The sequence below is a fragment of the Pleurodeles waltl genome, chromosome 9 (assembly GCF_031143425.1).
Source record: "Pleurodeles waltl isolate 20211129_DDA chromosome 9, aPleWal1.hap1.20221129, whole genome shotgun sequence".
Lineage (NCBI taxonomy): Eukaryota > Metazoa > Chordata > Amphibia > Caudata > Salamandridae > Pleurodeles > Pleurodeles waltl.
This window is the reverse complement of record NC_090448.1, coordinates 58,616,770-58,635,258: the sequence shown is the minus strand read 5'-3', so window position 1 is coordinate 58,635,258 and position 18,489 is coordinate 58,616,770. Positions and strand designations below refer to the sequence as shown.

At 44.2% G+C, this 18,489-nt stretch overlaps 1 protein-coding gene across 1 annotated transcript in view; it reads left to right on the top strand.

Moving 5' to 3' along the window:
• The window catches only part of ALDH1L1 (aldehyde dehydrogenase 1 family member L1), a 165,806-nt gene that overhangs the window by 86,850 nt on the left and 60,467 nt on the right, over positions 1-18,489 (top strand). Inside the window, exons 10-11 of the mRNA XM_069206278.1 lie at positions 13,375-13,522; positions 17,085-17,204. Of these exons, the coding sequence (XP_069062379.1) occupies positions 13,375-13,522; positions 17,085-17,204 (268 nt within the window). The remainder of the gene's footprint in view (positions 1-13,374; positions 13,523-17,084; positions 17,205-18,489) is intronic.

Below are 18,489 nucleotides of genomic sequence, written 5' to 3'. Positions count from 1 at the left end.
CTAGAAAATCCAGCAGGTAAGAAAATCCCAAATTTGAAAAATGTAAAGAACTCCATGTACGCAACCGAATATTCTCTTATCGGATCTTCAAAAGACACCATGCTGGTGTAGGAATAAAATTCCCCCAAACTGCTGAGCTCAAGTCCCTTCTAACGAGAGATACAGGGATCGTGAAATATACCTGGCAGCAAAGGGTTATTAAATATCGGTGTGTAAAAGTTCAGTTGGCCAATGCCCAGATATTTTTGCACTGCTGACCATACCTTGACAGCATACAACAGGGGCTTAAGTCTAACCTTCTTGAAGTAAAGGAATTCAACTTGCCTTGAAAGACAGCCCCAGGCCTCGTACCCCAGTAATACTTTCAATGGAGAGGGAGCATTTCCTACTACCTTCAGAGCCACATTCTTTTCCTGAAACAAATTTCCACTTTGCTGGAGTGTAGTAGCCCAATAATATAATTTGAGTTTTGGCACACCTCATCCACCCCTCTCTCATTGGAGTGTGGGATACCTCAGAGCTCTCCTAGTCTTACCATATGCCCATAATCATATTATAATATCCTCTTTCAGCCAAGCGTTCTCAACCTCCAATGGAATAGCCCGGAAAAAATATAAAACTTATAGGAGAAGCAGCATTTTAAGGAAATTCCATCTACTCACCAAGGAGAGAAGCAAGTTGTTTGTCTGATTAAAGTCCTTTCTGGCTTTCCCTATTAGGGGGTCAAAATGTATTCCAATAATCCTATCGACATGTGACGAGATATTAACTCTTAAATAGACCGCACTGTCCACCACCCGGGTATCACTTAGCAGAATATTGCTGTTAACCACGACTTGTGTCTTGTCACTGTTAAACAGATGTCCCAAGAACCTCCCAAACCAATAGGCCTCTCTTTTGACTTCCTTTAGGGTTGTCTTAGGGTCCAATGTGACGAGTGCCACATCGTCTGCATATGCCAGAATCTTAGTATCCCACCCATTGATATGTATTGGTGGGATTACGGAATTAGCCTCGAGTCGCCATATATACAGAGCAATATAGATGGCAAAAAGTAAGGGAGAACAAAGTCAGCCCTGCCCTGTCCTCCTATGCTGATCCTGAATAATCACCCATCACCATAACCTTGGCCGTAGGATCTTGATATAGATTACCAATTGCCTTGATAAATCCTGGCCCAATACCCACTTTGCGTGTAGCATCCCACAGGTACCACCATGAGATCCTGTCCAACGCTTTTTCAGTGTCCAGTAAGACTAAAGTCATAGGGCCCCCGCTGCACCTGCAGCATCAAAAAGAGAGATCACTCGACAAGTGTGATCTGTCGTCCCCCTCCCGGGGATAAACCTGTTTTGTCAAGGAGACAAGATTTTACTTATCACCATAGAAAGACGCGTAGCCAAGACTTTAGAGTAGATTTTGATATCTCCATTAATCCGCATAATTGGGCGATATGAGCCAAGTTTCTGCACAGGTTTGTTCTTTTTAGGGAAGACCACAATATTGGTCATAGACCAAGAACTTGGAGGAATAGCTCCATTATAAATTTGTATAAAATGGTCTACTAAATAATCGTTTAAGGTGGCCGAAAAGCCCAGATAAAATTCAAGTGGGATGTTGTCTGTCCCAACTGCGTTGCCCGACAGTAGGCTAGAGATAGCTAAAGGGATTTCATTGCAAGAAAAGGGATCCTCCTTTAATTCCCAGTGTGCCTCATCAAGAGTGTTAAGCGAAATCTGTTCCCAGAGTTGCTGTATCTCTTTTTCCTCCCAAACTGAATTTTCAGTATAAAGGCTCAAGTAGAACCTCTGAAAGGCAGCACAAATGACCCTGGGATCCAAGACTGGCCCAAATGTAGGGTCCCTCACTTCTTTTATTTCTCCTTGCTTCTGTTTGTGGCATGTGCGTTAAGGGAGTAGGTGGCCTACCTACTCATGCAACTCATAGGATTTCTCTTTCCAGGCCAGATATTTTTCTGCTGTGTTTTTTAGCAGTAACCTCTAAGATTGCAGTTTTAGCGATTGCCACCCCTTGCTGAGCCTCTTGCATATTATCCACTTTCATAGCAGCGGTTACCAAATTAGTTTCGGCTGTAGCCAGTGCCATATACAAATCGGCCATTAGAAGCTTCTCCTTCTTTCAACGATTCAAACTGAATCGTAAGGTCTCTTCCTGGATACTAGCCTTAAACAAATCCCATACGAACACTACAGGGGCACTCCCTCTACTTTCCTTCATAAAGATAGGTATCCAATTTTTCATAACATTGATATAATCCTCCTCCAGTACGAGAGCCCGCTCATAGCGCCAGCCCAGGTCCTGTCTTACACATCCTGAAGCAGTCATTTCTAACTCGAGTAGACTATGATCGGATATTAGGTGGGAAAACTTCTCAATTTAACAGTCTCGGAGAAGAGAATGTGAGACAACAAAGTAATTGAGTCATACATGTGTCTGGGGTGGTGCTGAGAAGTATGTGAACCCAGGATCAGATGGCATTTTAACCCCCCAGACATCTGTTAGTCATTGTTTTGATTCAAATCACATAAAGAACGAAACACCCTGGGTTTGTAGTTTCAAAATTATTTTTTAACTCTTTCCCGACACAAGTCCCCTATGATGTTTATTTTGAGATCCCCGCAGATAATAATAGGTGTACGCCATATAGCCAGCTCGTTGTTGAGCCAGTAGAACAGCGCTGGGTCATCTGAAACCATACCGTACACTGAGCAGTATTATGGCCCATCATCCCTGGCTATCAGCCTGCATGCATTTAAAATTAAAGAGCTGGTTTCTAGCAAGGATCTCGAAACCTCGCATCCGTGCTCCAAACGAAGTCCCACCAATCAAATGGAATCTGAAAGATTCAAGAATTCCTTGCCTCTGGCACCTTCAATATGAGTTTCTTGGAGACATAGTATATTAACCTTTAATACCTGGAGCTCTGTTGCTATCCTTTCCCGTTTCTTCACATCATTCAGCCCACAGATGTTAACCGTGGCTCTCCAAATTTTACTCATGATATAAGTCTAGGTAGGAAAAAACCATAACGAGAAAGTGCCCAAAAATGAACTGGTACGTACAGCCACAAGAGAATGGGAACCTGCCCAGCTGAAAACCAAATTCTTGTGTTGTCACTTGCCGACCACCTGCCCTGCCTACCCAAGCCCCCCACCTACCTATAGCAATGAGGTCTCAAAGCCTGAAGGATGTCACCCGACAATATGCCCACCACTGCCTCCCCCGACTCACCGATGTTACGAACAAACAAAGAAAAAGAGAGTGGAGAAAGAGTAAGGAGAAAAAAAAACAAGTTTCTTATAGCGAGCCAATAATTCCAACTAAAGAAGGGGAACCCCCATTACTGATGACATTTCCATTAAGTCCCAGCAGTGGCACCAGCAGTAAGCTCCTTCAAGTATTATTCCACTTTTATTTCTCATACAAAGATCCAAGTCTTTCCCTTGATAGTAACTTTTAGGCAGGCTGGGTTCTATAAGAAAACGCCTCCTGCCAACTTTTGGAATGGATTAAAGAGCTGTCTGAGGCACCAGCGCCACTCCACCGTGGAGTAGCAGAAGTCCGTTCTGACGAAGAAAAGTGCCCGTCGAACTCTCTTCTTGATTTATGCTGTGCTTTCTCATATATAGCTTGCCTCAAGAGGAAGTTTCCGAAGTACACTAATATAGATGTAGGTGTGACCGGGTCAACCCGATCGTAACCGAGGCACCAGCAGGACAAGAGTTGTTTCCGCGTTCCCATGTTGCCATGGGAACGCTTTCACGGCGAGGCCGGCATTCGGAGGTTGCCTCGACAACCTCCAATGACGAGGGCACAGCGGATTGGCCAGCGGGAGGCCAAAGGCCAGGGATTCCCCAGGAGAGGGGAGGAGCGGCGAGCGAGGACGAAGACGGCGGCAACGGCAACGACGGAAGGAGAGAACAACGCGAGGAGAAAGGCGGCGGCGGCGGTCGGAAAGGACAGCCACACAATCCGGAAGGCAACCCCGTGGACGGAGGGCAGTCCCACTGGCCAGGAACTTGCGGAGACGACGCCAGGAAGAACAGAGTGGTACCGGAGCCCAAGGGGACCAGACGACAGCGGGACCGGAGACCAACGAGAGGACCTCCACAGAGCCAGCCACGGCCCCGGAGGGTCGTGGCTCTGGAAGGTACGGTCCTTGTGGACAAACAGAGGGGCACCTTAAAGGGAGACAAGCTGGGGAAGGGAGGGAAGCAGGGTGAGGGGAGGACAGGGAGGGAGTCAGAGGGCACCAAAAGGGGGCACGTAACAAGCACCAAAAGTAAGCACATTTAGGATATAAGGCAATAGACACGTAGCCCACAGTCCTCACTGGCACCCCCCCTCCTTAACCCATTCCCCAGTATTGCAGCTAAGTAAAGGACGTATGTAAAGGCCTTCATTCCACTCACCATCGGTATTTATCCTTTTTCCCCTGTATGCTACCCGGGAACACATGAGGAAGATCCAAATCGCCACCAAAAAGGAAAAGAGGAAGAGAAGCACGTTAGGAAGACGAAGCTCACCACCCAAAGAAGAAATAGACTCTAAACCACTTTACAGAATCCTATACATCATTTATTTGAAATAACAAATAAATACTTACCTTAATAACCCAAGCTGCCTCTACTGAGTGTCTGTACTGTGTGGACTGCTACAGTAGGTTTGTCCGATTCTGCATTTTAATGCTTCCTTAGCATGTTGGGGAAGCGGTGCACTGGTTGTACCTCTGAGTCCCAGTTCCATTTTGTAAGCGTGGGGAATGCCTCTCTCTTGAGCGTCAGCATGAAGGACCGAATATCATTCTCCTTGGCCCCTTCCTCGATCCAGAGGAATCGTAGGTTATTCCTTTGTTGACGGTTTCCGAAATCCTTGAGCTTCCGCATTACATCTGTCATCTAAGACTCTTGTGGACCTTGTTGGGCCATTACCATTCCTATCTCAGTCTCGAGTACCACAGCGCGTTTTTCAACCGCAGAGATCCGCTTGCCTATTTCAGAACAAGTTTTATTGACTTCTGATGGCACCTTGTAAATCTTTGGAGGCGAGACGAGCGTGGTGATTTTCACTTCATACTTCCTCTTGCAATTATTTTATAGACTTGAAGGTGAGCGAGTTTCTTAACCTCAAAGGAGCCCGTTAAGGCATCTCAAGCGAGTTGACCTGCCTGTGACATATTCGGGACACTTTGCCCCTTGAGGTACACTTGCTGTGTGGCAGAATAATCCCATTTTAGTTTGCGAGCCACGTTCCCATCAGAGTTCCACACTTCTTTTCCTCTCCCCTCCACAGTGGACTTTTTTGATTGCTACAGCATGATTCGCCCACTACGCCGCTGGTGCTAGAGTCTGAAACAGTGTCCTCTACAGACGATGTGCTCCTAAAGTTAGAAACGTCAGAGTCATCAGTTAAAAAATGTATCCCGATATCGGGAGACCCAATGGCACCTTTTAGATCACCCTCTCCCGTTCCAGGCAGAGGCAACTCTAAACTCGGCCGGGCATCCTGCAGAGCAGCTGGGAAGGTATTTAGTACATTATCACAAGTCGAGTACCCCCAGCATCTCCCACCCCCCGGGAAAGCAACAACCCCAGCCTCAGCAGGGCCCCCCATACCCTACTGCATAGCATCCTCAAGACCTTTGGTGGCAGCTCCCCAGGGGTTAACAGGACCTCTCTTGCCATCTTCAGCATCTTCAGCAGTCTGTCCCGGGTCATATACCAATTTGTGGGCCCTGGACTTGAAGAGAGGAGAGGAGAGGAGAGGAGAGACAAGAAAGGAGCTAATCAATGTGGACATGATAGAAGTTAGTTTCAGAGGTCAGTGTCTATCAAGGAAATAGATTTCATCTACCACAGGAGAATATTTATTAGTTCTATGTTTAGGTCTTCTTTGCATTACTGGTACTGTAAGTAGATGAAATTAATTTGAGGAAACGTGTAGGCAGTCAAATAGCACCTCATACACTCACGCTGTCTGGAGATGTAATGTTCTTTTTCTTTTTCTCTTCTAACGCAGTCATGGTTGCCTCCTCTCTTCATAGACACTGACCTCTGAAACTAACTTCTATCATGTCGACATTGATTAGCCTTTTAAACTTTTCAACTGTTGTTTTATAAAGTGGAAACTCGGACGTTGGAGGGGCGGAATGATCTAAATCGGGCAGTGGGAAGTATTGGGAAGGGAATTTAAGTTGCTTGAAGTATCTGCACGGCCATAGAGTTGCATTTTAGCTACTTGGGATCATAGAGTTGCTAAGGAGGTTGGCACTCTAGAGATCAGCAGCATAGCCTTATATGGCAGACACGAGGTGGGTGCACCTAAGGCAGGCACGTCTGCCCCTGCCAGTGCCCGAATGGGACTACGAACCCTGTTGGATCCTCCTTAAACGTAGTAAATTATTCTGCCCAAGGCTAATATGCACTGAAGCCCAAAACTGCACAACTCCCCTGTCCACCATTATGGCCAGATAATGAAGCTGGGTGCTGCTTTGCCTGTAGTTTTTACAATTCAAACCTGAATAAATAAGAGCCAAAAGATCTCAACATAATAAATGGAACCTCACACTCAGAAACTGTGGATCCCTATCTTGCCAGAAATATGAATTATTCTCACTGATTGTGAATGAACAGATTGATGTCTTGTTTTTAACAGGAACATGGTTACACAATAGATTCCTGCTAAATGTTATTCAAGCGCTTACCCCAGGATATTCTAGATGCAGGAAGGACAGAGAGCACAAGAGGGGATGGGGCAAAGCTATAGTCTTAAAACCTACATTTAGGTGCACTTACAATGCCCTGCCCACTCTAGACTGTTAAAGCCTCTCCTTAACCTAATATCTGTCCCCTACAACTTTCTTCTCAGATCTATTAACCTAAAGACCACCATACCCTTGCACTACATTTATTGAAGCCCTTCCAGAGTAAATATCCAGCCTGGCTATAGAAAAAAACAGCTTCACACTTATTGGTGATTTTAACATTGATTTTGAAGAGTCCAATAGCCCCACGGTGTGTAACATCTTACATTGACTAGCGAGCTTACAGCTCACTCAGAGAGTAAAAAGTGGTACTCATGATAAAGGGCACCTTCTGGACCCTGTGTTCAGTAACAATCATGATGTAAAAATTGGAACACCACATCCAGTGGTTCGGACAGACCATGCCTAATTCCATTTACATTGGAGGGCAGTCTTCCTTCTTTGGCCAAGACGGCTACCACTGGTTTAGGTCATAGATGGACAAAATTGAACAAGGAGTCTTGGAAGAATCCCTTAGCCTCAACTAAAACCTCTGTTGGAAATCACCCTGATGTTGCTAATTCATTAATAGACGAATGGCTAAAAAACTCACTAGACGAAGTGGCCCCCATCACAACAACAAAGAAGGGAAAGCTCTTGAAAGAAATGGAGGAAAAACTATGATGATATCCTAAAACTCTCTTACAGGACAGCTATTAGACAGTACGATCAGGAAATTAAAAAAATACAGGTAGCATATTTTGAAATTAAAAAAAACGAAAGCAGCAAATGCCCCAAGGGAACTCTTTTGCATTGTCAACTTGCTTATTACTCAGAAAGTTGAAAGCCTGTTGCCCATTCCCACTATAGCATGCTGCAATGAACTTGCAGCTTATTTCCAAGACAAAGTGGCAGTTCCCTATAGCAACCTACAACAGACAAGAGGTTCTTTGTCAATTCTACCCGACATCCAGGCTCTATAGAAAAGGGGTATGTGTCTCCACCCCGTCACTATGGAGCTGCTCCCTGCCCTAGTAGACAACGTTAAATCTGGCTCCCCACTGGATCCTGCCCCACCCCATATTCTTGCACAATCAGCACAAGTCATCTTACCCACAATGGTCAAGCTCTTGATCCTATCTCTTTCTACTGGAATAGTTCCCCAAGCTTGGAAGCACACAGTGGTCACGCCTCTATTAAAGGAGCCTAATTTGGACCCGCCGTGCCCAGAGAACTACAGACATATCTCCCTGCTTCCAGCTATGGGGATGATACACGAAGGACATGTCAATAAAAAACTCCACCAGTTTGTGGAGGACTATTCGCTCCTTCATCCATCTCAGACCAGCTTCTGGTCCCAACACAGCACGGAGACCGCACTGTGAAAGATCACGGAATTGAAACTGCTGCTTCACAAAGGTGGCTCAGCTGCAATCATTCTTCTCGACCTGAGCGCCGCCTTCGACACGGTCGATCATGCCTTGCTGGTTAATAGAAGGCAAGACTTTGGGATAAGAAATGTTGCCTTCAATTGGTCTCCTCATTCCTGAGAGATAGGTCCTTTCAAATATGTGAGCCCCCTTGCTACTCGGATGTATTTACATTAAAGTGTGGGGTCCCACAGGGCTGCTCATTGAGCCAACACTGTTTTATAGTTACCTAAGCCTGTTAGCAGACATTGTCAAGGAATCCGGAGTGTTGATCATGTCTTACACAGACAATACCCAACTTGTCATCTCGCTTTCCTCAAAGACAGGCCTCGACCAACAGCATCTGGGCCCTGGCCTAGAGAAAGTTGGTTGGTGAATGGCAAATCACTCACTTAAATTAGAAAAAATGAAAGTGATGGCCCAAACCCTCAATTGCCAGAGAGCTTAGGACCTCCACCAACTCCCATCTTCCCTATAAAGAGCTTGGGAGTGTGGCTGGACAGTGCCTTCACTATGGAAGCTCAGGCAAGGAAACTCACAGCCTCCTGCTTCAGTATGATTAGAACCCTATGAAATATTCTTGACCTCCTACCCACTCTCTCTGGGAGAATAGTGGCACAAGCATTGTTCTTGTCATGTAAGACTACGGGAACTCCTTGTATTTAGACGCCCCTCAATACATCATCAAGAGACTGCAACTGACCCAGAATGCAGCTGCTAAGTTGACTCTCAAGCTGCCCAACCACGTCTCAGCAATAAGTTCATTAGCTATATTGCACTGGCTCCCAGTAAAAGAGAGAATCAATTTTAAGACACTCTCCCTGGCCCATAGAGGATTAAATCAGAAGGGCCTTTCTTTGATCATGGGCCTTCTGGTACCTTATACCCCTTCAAGGACTCTAAGATCTTCTAAGGTGCAACTGTTAAGGGTGCCTCGAATTCAAAGGACCAGATGGGGCGGCAGGTGTTTTTAATCTTTGACCCCAAAAGTCTGGAACTCTGTGCCAGCTGACCTTAGAAATAAAACGAATTAGATTTGTTTCAGGAAAATGCTTAAGGCTTGGCTTTCTCCCCACTAGCCAATCTGTCCAGCACTTATCTGCCATCACAGGCTGTGCCTTACTCAGCGCTGAGAAGCCTTTGGATAGCTATGAGCTTAATAAATCAGCATAGAATAGAATAGACTAGAATCATTAACATAGCAGTCCTTCCCAACAACAAAAGGGCTCTGTTTCTCTGCCACTGTGTGTCTTCCTGAAACCCAGCCAAGACTTTGTGTATATTATATGTGAGTATTGTGTCCTGACTCCAAGTGATTTCAATTCCTAAATATCGGGACCAATCCCTACTCATTTGAATGCCTCTCTGCATCAAATATTCAATCGCCCATTCGTTCACCAACAGCGCAGTAGATATAGGCCAGTTGGTCTTACATCCCAAATATTCTCCATAGGCATTTAAGATCTGCAGGACCACACGGATGGTGCATTGTGGATCCGTGGCATACAAGAGGGCATCATCTGCATATAGGGATTTCCTATCCTCTGTTTTTCCATCTCCTCCAAACCCTTTTACCTCCGATGATGCTCTCATGCTACAAGCCAGTGGCTCCATTGTATGCGCAGGCCGAATCATTGCAGCAACATCCACCTCAGCCCACTCCCTCAGTTGGTGCAAATCATTCCTATACAATTTCTTCTCAACAAGGAACACTAAGTTAGAAGTGAGGGCTTTCTCTAACACAGCATCCATCCACTGTGGTGCCTCCAAACATCCACCCTTTTCACTTTCCTGTACGACATCTTCATGCTGTCCCTCATAAGACCCAGGGGCGGCTCCTTCATAAGGGCGAAGGAGCAACCCCCCCCCCCCCCCAACAAGCAACGGCAGCTGCAAACCTTTTCATAAAAAACAATAAAAAACAAAAGGGGCAGGGCCACGGGGTGACGAGCAATGAGAGGAAGTGCACAGCACCAGGGCTCGAAAAATCCACTCGACCACTCGCATTGGCGAGCCTTATTTGATCAGGTCCAGCTATTTTTTAATACTTACTCGTCCTTTCTGGCGAGTTGACACTGAACAGGTGTTCTGGTCAGTTGAAAAGTGGAGGAGCAATAAAAGATGCCTTTAAATCTTGTTCTTATATCACATTTGCTCTATGTTCACAGACAGAGGTCGAAATTCAGTTTTTCTTAAAATTAATTTTGCTTCTGACTGCAGAGTTCCAGGACTTTGTAAGGTGAACTGTGTGACCTGCTGCTTAGAAAATGAAATAAATGGATATAGTGTGTCAGGTTTTTCCTAACACACAACATTTAAATGACTAAGGGCCTCATTATGACCCTGGCGGGCGGCGGAGGCCGCCCGCCAGGATCCCGCCCTCCAAATTACCGCGCCGCGGTCAAAGGACCGCGGCGGGTATTACGAGTTTTCCCCTGGGCTGGCGGGCGGTTCCAGTTAAACCGCCCGCCAGCCCAGGGGAAAACGACCTTCCCACGAGGATGCCGGCTCGTAATCGAGCCGGCGGAGTGGGAAGGTGCGACGGGTGCTACTGCACCCGTCGCGTATTTCACTGTCTGCAAGGCAGACAGTGAAATACATTTTGGGGCCCTCTTATGGGGGCCCCTGCCGTGCCCATGCCATTGGCATGGGCACGGCAGGGGCCCCCAGGGGCCCCGCGACCCCCCCTACCGCCATCCTGTTCATGGCGGCTTTCCCGCCATGAACTGGATGGCGGTAGGGGGGGTCAGAATCCTCATGGCTGCGGAGCGCGCTCCGCAGCCATGGAGGATTCCAATGAGCAGCGGAAAGTCAGCGGGAGACCGCTGACTTTCCGCTTCTGACCGCGGCTGAACCGCCGCGGTCAGAATGCTCATTGGAGCACCGCCAGCCTGTCGGCGGTGCTCCCGTGGTCGGTGGCCCTGGCGGCCACCGGCCGCCAGGGTCAGAATGACCCTCTAAGTCAACTAAGCAAACATTTCAAAATATATTTCAGTAGTTGTGAAAGCCCTTTTTTATATTTCTGTGTGATGAAAACATATTCTAATAGGATGAAAACTAATCGGAATACTTTACATGTTGATTTGCAAAGGATATGTTTTCTGAAACACAATTTTCACAGATTGTTAATACACTATATAGTTCTATCAGTAAAGCTGCAAGTTAGTGGAGAGGTTTTTAGACATTTCTTGGAAAGTTACTGTGTGTAGATGACAATATGTTACCACATCATGGGTTAGTAATATATTTATTAAAAATCAAGTGTTTAAACAAACTGAGAAACACTCCTGCCCTAATGACAATGTTGTTAGTAAACTAAAAGAAGTCCTAGGTTATGTGGGCTAGAACTCATGGGTATGTGGGCTAGATTCTGGTGATGCCTGTAGCAAACATTAGTCTACTTAATCAAACAAAAGAGGTTTTTTTGTACTGCAGAAATGCTGAGCTCACATATTTGAAGGTGCAATCATAAGTGAGAATTAAGAATAAAGTGACTCTGTAAACTTTTTGCCTAGGATCACACAATTTGAGACCCGTTTACGGATCGAGTACATTACAGTTAGGTTGAGTTGATTATTTAAGGTACTCGACCTGCAGGTCTAGTAACATTTTTTAATGATTTTTCAAGCCCTGAACACTCCCCCTCAAAGTGCATGTGTGTTTGGCGAGCCGTCTCGGGCCGGTCAAACACACATGCGCACAGGGCTCTCTCCAGCCCAGCAACACCGTTGCTGGGCTGGAGAGAGCTTGCACAGGCTCCCAGTCTACCTGGGAGTGCCCTGGCTTGGTGCTCCCAGCCAATCCTAACGCTGCTCTAAGCAGCATCAGGATTGGCGCAGGTGAGGCTGGGAGCTTGTGCATGCCTGCAGCAAAGAGATGGAGGAACGGGGCGGCGGTAAGGTAAGTGTTTTTTTAATTTTTATTATTTTCAATTTAATTTAATCCCTCCGCCCCTTCTGCTTCGTGTGAGCCGCGACTGATAAGACCCCTTCAAGTTGAAACTATTCCTTTCACACTTACACAAATGACTTATGTCTGTATTCAAGTTCCAAAATCCATTTTTCTTTTTACAAATTTTCCGGAGCCCGATCTTGGAAGAAACTGGATGGAATAAAGCAAATTGATCCTCAGTAGTTATAAAGAAGGAGAGTTACTCTTGACCAAAACATCTGCTGTCATTCCTACTATTTTTCCTTAAGTCACCTAATAATTCAGATATTCTAATATATTTATTTGCCAAATCTGTGACAATCCTGCATGTCATCTAGCGCACAGTTACTTCATTATCAAGATCCTGCATCACACTATAGTGGGCTCACTGGACAATCAAAGGCCAATTATGCCACTGCCGTGCTAGTCACTCTAGCAAAATACTATCCAGCTGCGTCTACAGCATTGAATATGTAGTCAAATGCCTGCTGGGTGGGCCAAAAGGAAGGAACCCCCCCATGTCTCCTATCCTCAGAAGATTCCCGACTAGCTACGCAAGAAAGTATTTGATCAATAATCCATTGTTTAATCTAGAAATACTTGGGTAATCCTACACCCTCTTGCCTCTGAAGTAACAATATCTGACATGCACCAGCCCGTGCTCCTTCCATCGCCGCCTGATATCTGTTCCTCCTAAAGACACATAAGAACAGGATACCAGTTCTTTTTGGGTCTTGTGCTGCAGAAGTGGAACTGTTTTCAGTGTGTGCATGAGAAGACTGATAAATACTTTGAAGTCAGTTCTGCCCTGCAAGCCGCCTTTCTGCCCATCTCTCTTTCGCAATCTTCTCGCCCCTGCTTCGCCTCTCTCTCCTTTATTGTACTCTTTTTTTACCCTCCTCGAAGTCAGTCGTCTTACTCATCGACAAACAGATCACCCTTCTCTTACTTTAGTTACTGTCACACTCTACTTGATATCTCCCATTGTCCTCCTAACCCCTCTCACCATTTTCCTTCATCCCATTTTCCCCCTTTTCAATCCCTCTACTCCAATCCCACCACTCATTCCCTCTTCCGCTGTCAGTCTTTCTCACTCATTTTACTCCCTTATCCTGTCACTGTGCTTTTCTTGCCCCCTCATACTCATATTTCTAAACAAAAGCATATACCTTTAACTCTCACCTCTATGAGTATTGGCCGGGAAATCATATTTACTCATACCTCATGCTCTTGGCTTCTTGTTGTACGCAGACTGGTAGAGGAGGTGAAACTGAAATGCGGCGGCCTGCAGTTACAGAATGAAGATGTGTACATGGCGACAACATTTGGAGAATTTATCCAGATGTTGGTGAGACGAATGAGAGGAGAAGATGGAAAAGAAGAGCTGGTCATTGACTATGTAGGTATTACAAATCTCTTGGGCACCTGGGCATCATGCCTTGATTCCCTGAGGGTGTGCGAGCAATGCCTCCCATACAAAGGATTCCCCAAAGGAGAAAGTGCTGCTTACTGGTTGTCTGGTTAACATGTCTTAACAGTTGGGAGCAAAAATGAAACATGTTAACGTGAAGATGTTGCTCATATGATTAACCTTTCAGGTTAATTTCAGGCGTTATAAGTCAAAGAAGTGTTACACCTTTGTGCGCGATATGAATGGGACTCGCCATTTTGAGAGAAAGTGCTTAGCAGGTGGGAGACTCAAATAGAAGAGGCAGTTGCAAGTTGGTTGCAGATGCCTTCCAGGGTGAACTGTTTACCTTTCAGCAGGTACCACTCAGGCTATTAGGCAAGATGTAGCACTGAATCAGATACAGCACATGTTTTAGATGATGCATCAGACTGTACAAAGGTTCCACATGGTTGATATTGGTGCTACAGAATCTATAGATTATACATTTATTTATGGTGTTCTTTAAGCCCACATGTTTCTTTTCAGCCACTTAGGAGCAAATTTTACATGATTACATTCTGTATGTGGGCAGCCCTCCAGGTCTTTATCATTACCGGTGTATCACAACAATGACGACGTTGCAGAGCTCTTTTGGGTTAAAAAATATTGTGTTTTTCACTTTTATTGCTGAATTGTGTTGCTGTTAGTTCTCCAGACTTTAGTGACGCAAAATTAAATGCAATTTCGTTCATTGGGCAAAGTTCTCTCAATGTGTAAAAGTTTAAAGTTTCATATGAAGTGACGTGTTACTTTCATTGTGCAGCACAGAGTGTAAAATGGCCTTTTAAGCGGCTAGTATGAGGATGGTGACTCAAAAGCTTTATTTTTACTTATTTTCAGTTTTGATTATGTAATTCAATAGGCTGTGAGACTCTTCAGGGAACTGTATTATATGTTGGTTTGTTTAAGATTCTGTGCAATTTTTATGGATTGTGTATAAGTCTCCTCTACCTGGAATGTGGTTGTTTTTCCTTAAAGCAGTGTGTGTAAAATTGTCGGTTTAGTTTAGGTGAGAACTGGGGGGGCGTTGCAGCCTAAGCGTGTGAACATCACACTCACTGCAGTTATCTATTTTATACTTGGGTCTGCATATGGAATTTGTTAAAACCCTTTTTCTATTTTTATTTTTTAAATTGCCTCTGCATAGTCTTTTAAAGGAGTGGGGCAGATCAAAGCCAATGCTTCAGCCATGTTAGACAACGAGGTGAGAGGCAAAATCCCTGTCTAAACAATCAGAAGGACATTGCCCACCATCCACTAAGCAGTGGGAGAGTGGAGTGGGACAGAATGATGCGGCGTAGAAATAGAAAAAAGAAAGGTTGAGTTACAGCTACCATGAGCGTTGCAGAGGTAATACATTGCAAAAGATTTACACTTTAAATGAGGCATGAAAGTACCTGTCTCTGCTTTAAAATTTGGATCTAAAACAGTCTGTGTGCGGCAGTCTAAGAACACCCAGCACGGTGCTGTCTCGTGCCCCCATATATACTGCAAACATACTACCCACGTTGTTCTTCCTGTCCACTGATGGTTACCTGATCATGATCCTTGCTGAATAGTGCACACAGACCCCGGCGGAAGAGGCTCTGCAGTCTCTGCTCATGGCCCTGAAGCAGCAGCAGGATCTCAGCCTTGAATCTCTGTACACAGGTTGGAGTTCCATGTACGCAGGCGCACAGCCAAACCCACGGCATTGCTGAGGCACCAGGAGACTAGATGGCATAGCTAATCCTGCCATATAAGGCTGAGCTGAACAAGTCTAGTAACACATTCTTCTCAGACCTATTCTACATCTTGTTTAACTTCCATTTACATCTTAACTGGTGCCATTTTTAGAGGTAGTACACCTAGTGTACAGTTGAAGTGTCTCATCTGTTGAATTGGAGGGCAAAATTAGTTAATGAAAATATAACTGTGCTTGTGTACGTATCTTTGACAGAACTTGCATTGCACAATGGTTAGAATTTTGCAGCATCAAGGAAGTGGTCACTTCCAAACATCCAGCTAGCCTGCAGGACTTTACATTTTTCACTGTCCCTGCTCAGATGCAGGTGAAGATTATTGTTAAAAAAAATGGAAATGTGTTTAAAATACCCCACAATTTTACAAAAGAACACAAAAGGGAGCAGGATGGGTACTTATAAAAACTGGTAACATTATAGACAGCTGATTGTGTGATTGCCCTTGGCAGAACTATAAACCTGTGGTTATCCTCAGACCACCTTATCCATGTCCCTTGGTACAAATAACACCAAACGTTGTGTTAATGATATTTGAACTCGCTTTCTCAAGTCTGGACCAGCCTTCCTCCCATCCCACACCATCGCAAAGGTCTACTGCTAAAACCTTCCTACTCACTGTTCAACATTACCCTAGTTCTTAGCACCCTGACAGAAACCAGTGGTGTCCAATGCACTTCTTTGATAAAGTGAATAAGGATATGCTACATACAAAACAGTTGCAATCTTGGATTATGTACTATAGAGTTAACCAGTGCCATTGTGTTGGTCTGCCGTGAGAAAAACTGGAAATCTGAGCCTCAGAATATGTAAATAATCTGAGTGTTGTCGCCTGGTTAAAATTCACTGCCTCTTCTCCTAAACCCTACTTCTTTCTTTATCCACAACAACAACCCTTACAATTCCCACATCTGCGACTTACAAGCAATAGAATTAGATCATGATTTAGTGTGGGCAGACGGGTTACTCTGTCAAAAATGTGACGGATATCCCGACCGCCGTATTACAATTCCTATAGGGTGTAATGGGATTATAATACGCGGATTGGATATCCGTCACATTTGTGACAGAGTAACCCCGTCTGCCAAAAATCAGGGCCTTAATCACAGAATAGGAAATCAAGAAAAAAATCTGAAAAAAACACCTTAACACCATTTAAATATGGGACCCACTGAGTGATTCATGCCATCATATTTGAAGAGTCACGGTGAAAGTAAGACATTTTTGGGCAAAAGAATTTCTATATGTTTGCAATGCAAAATCGACTATAAAAAATCTGTACCTGTTTCATGCAGGCATTTCATCAGGCAGTGTAATTTGCAGTTGAAAAAGTTCAGTTTAGGCATTTTTATAACAATTTTAACTTGAAATTATTTTAGGTGACTGCAATTAAATTGATTTGTTCGTGATAAAGTTTGATGATGTTTCTGGTCTGCATAGAGTTTGTGTTTACAATAACAGTGAAAACTCGAACACAAAAAATCTGCACCTGTGCCATGACGAAACGTCAAAAACAAAGCAATTAGGTGTTAAAAATGGCTCTTTTAAGTCATTTTAATCATTATTTCAAGATGAAAATATTCTTGGTGATTAAAATGAAATTGTGATATTGATGATACTTCATCTCACAATATGTTTTTACAAATATTGTCATGCAGATTACATTTTCATCATTAAGTCGTTATTATTTCACAAAGTTGGTCTTCATTTTCAATTTCCACATTATTTCCCGCTGAGCCAAATTAAACACACTTTTCCTTGTGTTTTTTCAGGTGGAGAAGAATATAAATAACATGACCATCAAGATGCCTCACCAGCTCTTTGTTAATGGACAGTTTGTGGATGCTGAAGACAATAAAACCTATGAAACCATCAATCCAACTGATGGAACTGTAAGTTTGTTGGTGGATATCAGGGAGGGATGAATAAAGAGTGAGCACAGTCGTAAAGAGTTGCCCTACGACGCCAGCTGGTTTTAGTGTCTAAAACAGAAGTGCTCCTTTGCCAATGGAACCTTAATTAAAGCGCGAGGTTCATGTTTGGTAGTGAAAGATAGCTATGTTCATAAAGCAGGAAAAACTTTACATTAAAGGTCTACCTAGGGGAGTACTTCCTGCATATTTCCCCATGGAGGAGCAACAAAAAAACTACAGTGCCCAATTCATATTTGCTGTAAATTTCCCAATGATGAGTATTCTAGGTACAAGAAACTCTGCATGAGTAAATTGTACGTTTTTGAGTACTCTTGGAAAATCCTGACTGTCATAATTTTTTCCAAGAGTACGCAAGATTTTCTTTGTGAGTCCAAGCAAAGTGAGAAATATGTTCCAAACTTACAGCCCTATTTAGGGCTTAGCGAACTGGAAGCACCACTCTAAATCTGCAGAGCTTTACCTCTATTTAGAGCTGTGGGAAGCACAAGGGAATAGTGCACATATGTCAGTTAGACTACACTTGTGTTACAATAATGAAATCAGCACTCAGAACTTAGGGGGTTATTACAACTTTGGAGGAGGTGTTAATCCATCCCAAATGTGACGGATATATCACCAGCCGTATTACGAGTTCCATAGGATATAATGGACTCGTAATACGGCTGGTAGTATATCCGTCACTTTTGGGACAGATTAACACCTCCTCCAAAGTTGTAATAACCCCCCTAGTCACTACAAAGCATTTCAGTGCTGGCCACGTCCACATCTTCACAGGTCAAAAATACCAAAGATGCTTCTCTAAAACAGTCCTTTGAACTAAAGCTGTTGAGCCATATACTCTCTTTTTTCACATCATGTTTAGACTTTGGTCCGCGGTGTAATAATTGTTTAAATAGGTCAACCAGTGTATTCTACATTAGATTTGGAGCCAAAGTCTCCTATAAAAATCACTGTTTGCCTGATTACTGATTATAAGGCATATTGTCTTCCACTTTGCTCATTGGGTAAATGGAACCGTTGGAACTGCTAATACCAGAGAAGAGGATAGTTAATATGCCCAGGACGCCCAGCAATACTGAAAAGGCTCATGTGACATTTATATGTTGCAATAACTTATGAACAGATTAGAATAGATATTGGCAAAGCCAATAGTTCTTGGCTATGGGACTTATTGCTTTTGGAGGTGCTGTCCAGCGTCAGGACACTCTGCGGTACCATCAAAATAAAAAATGATCAAAAGGCA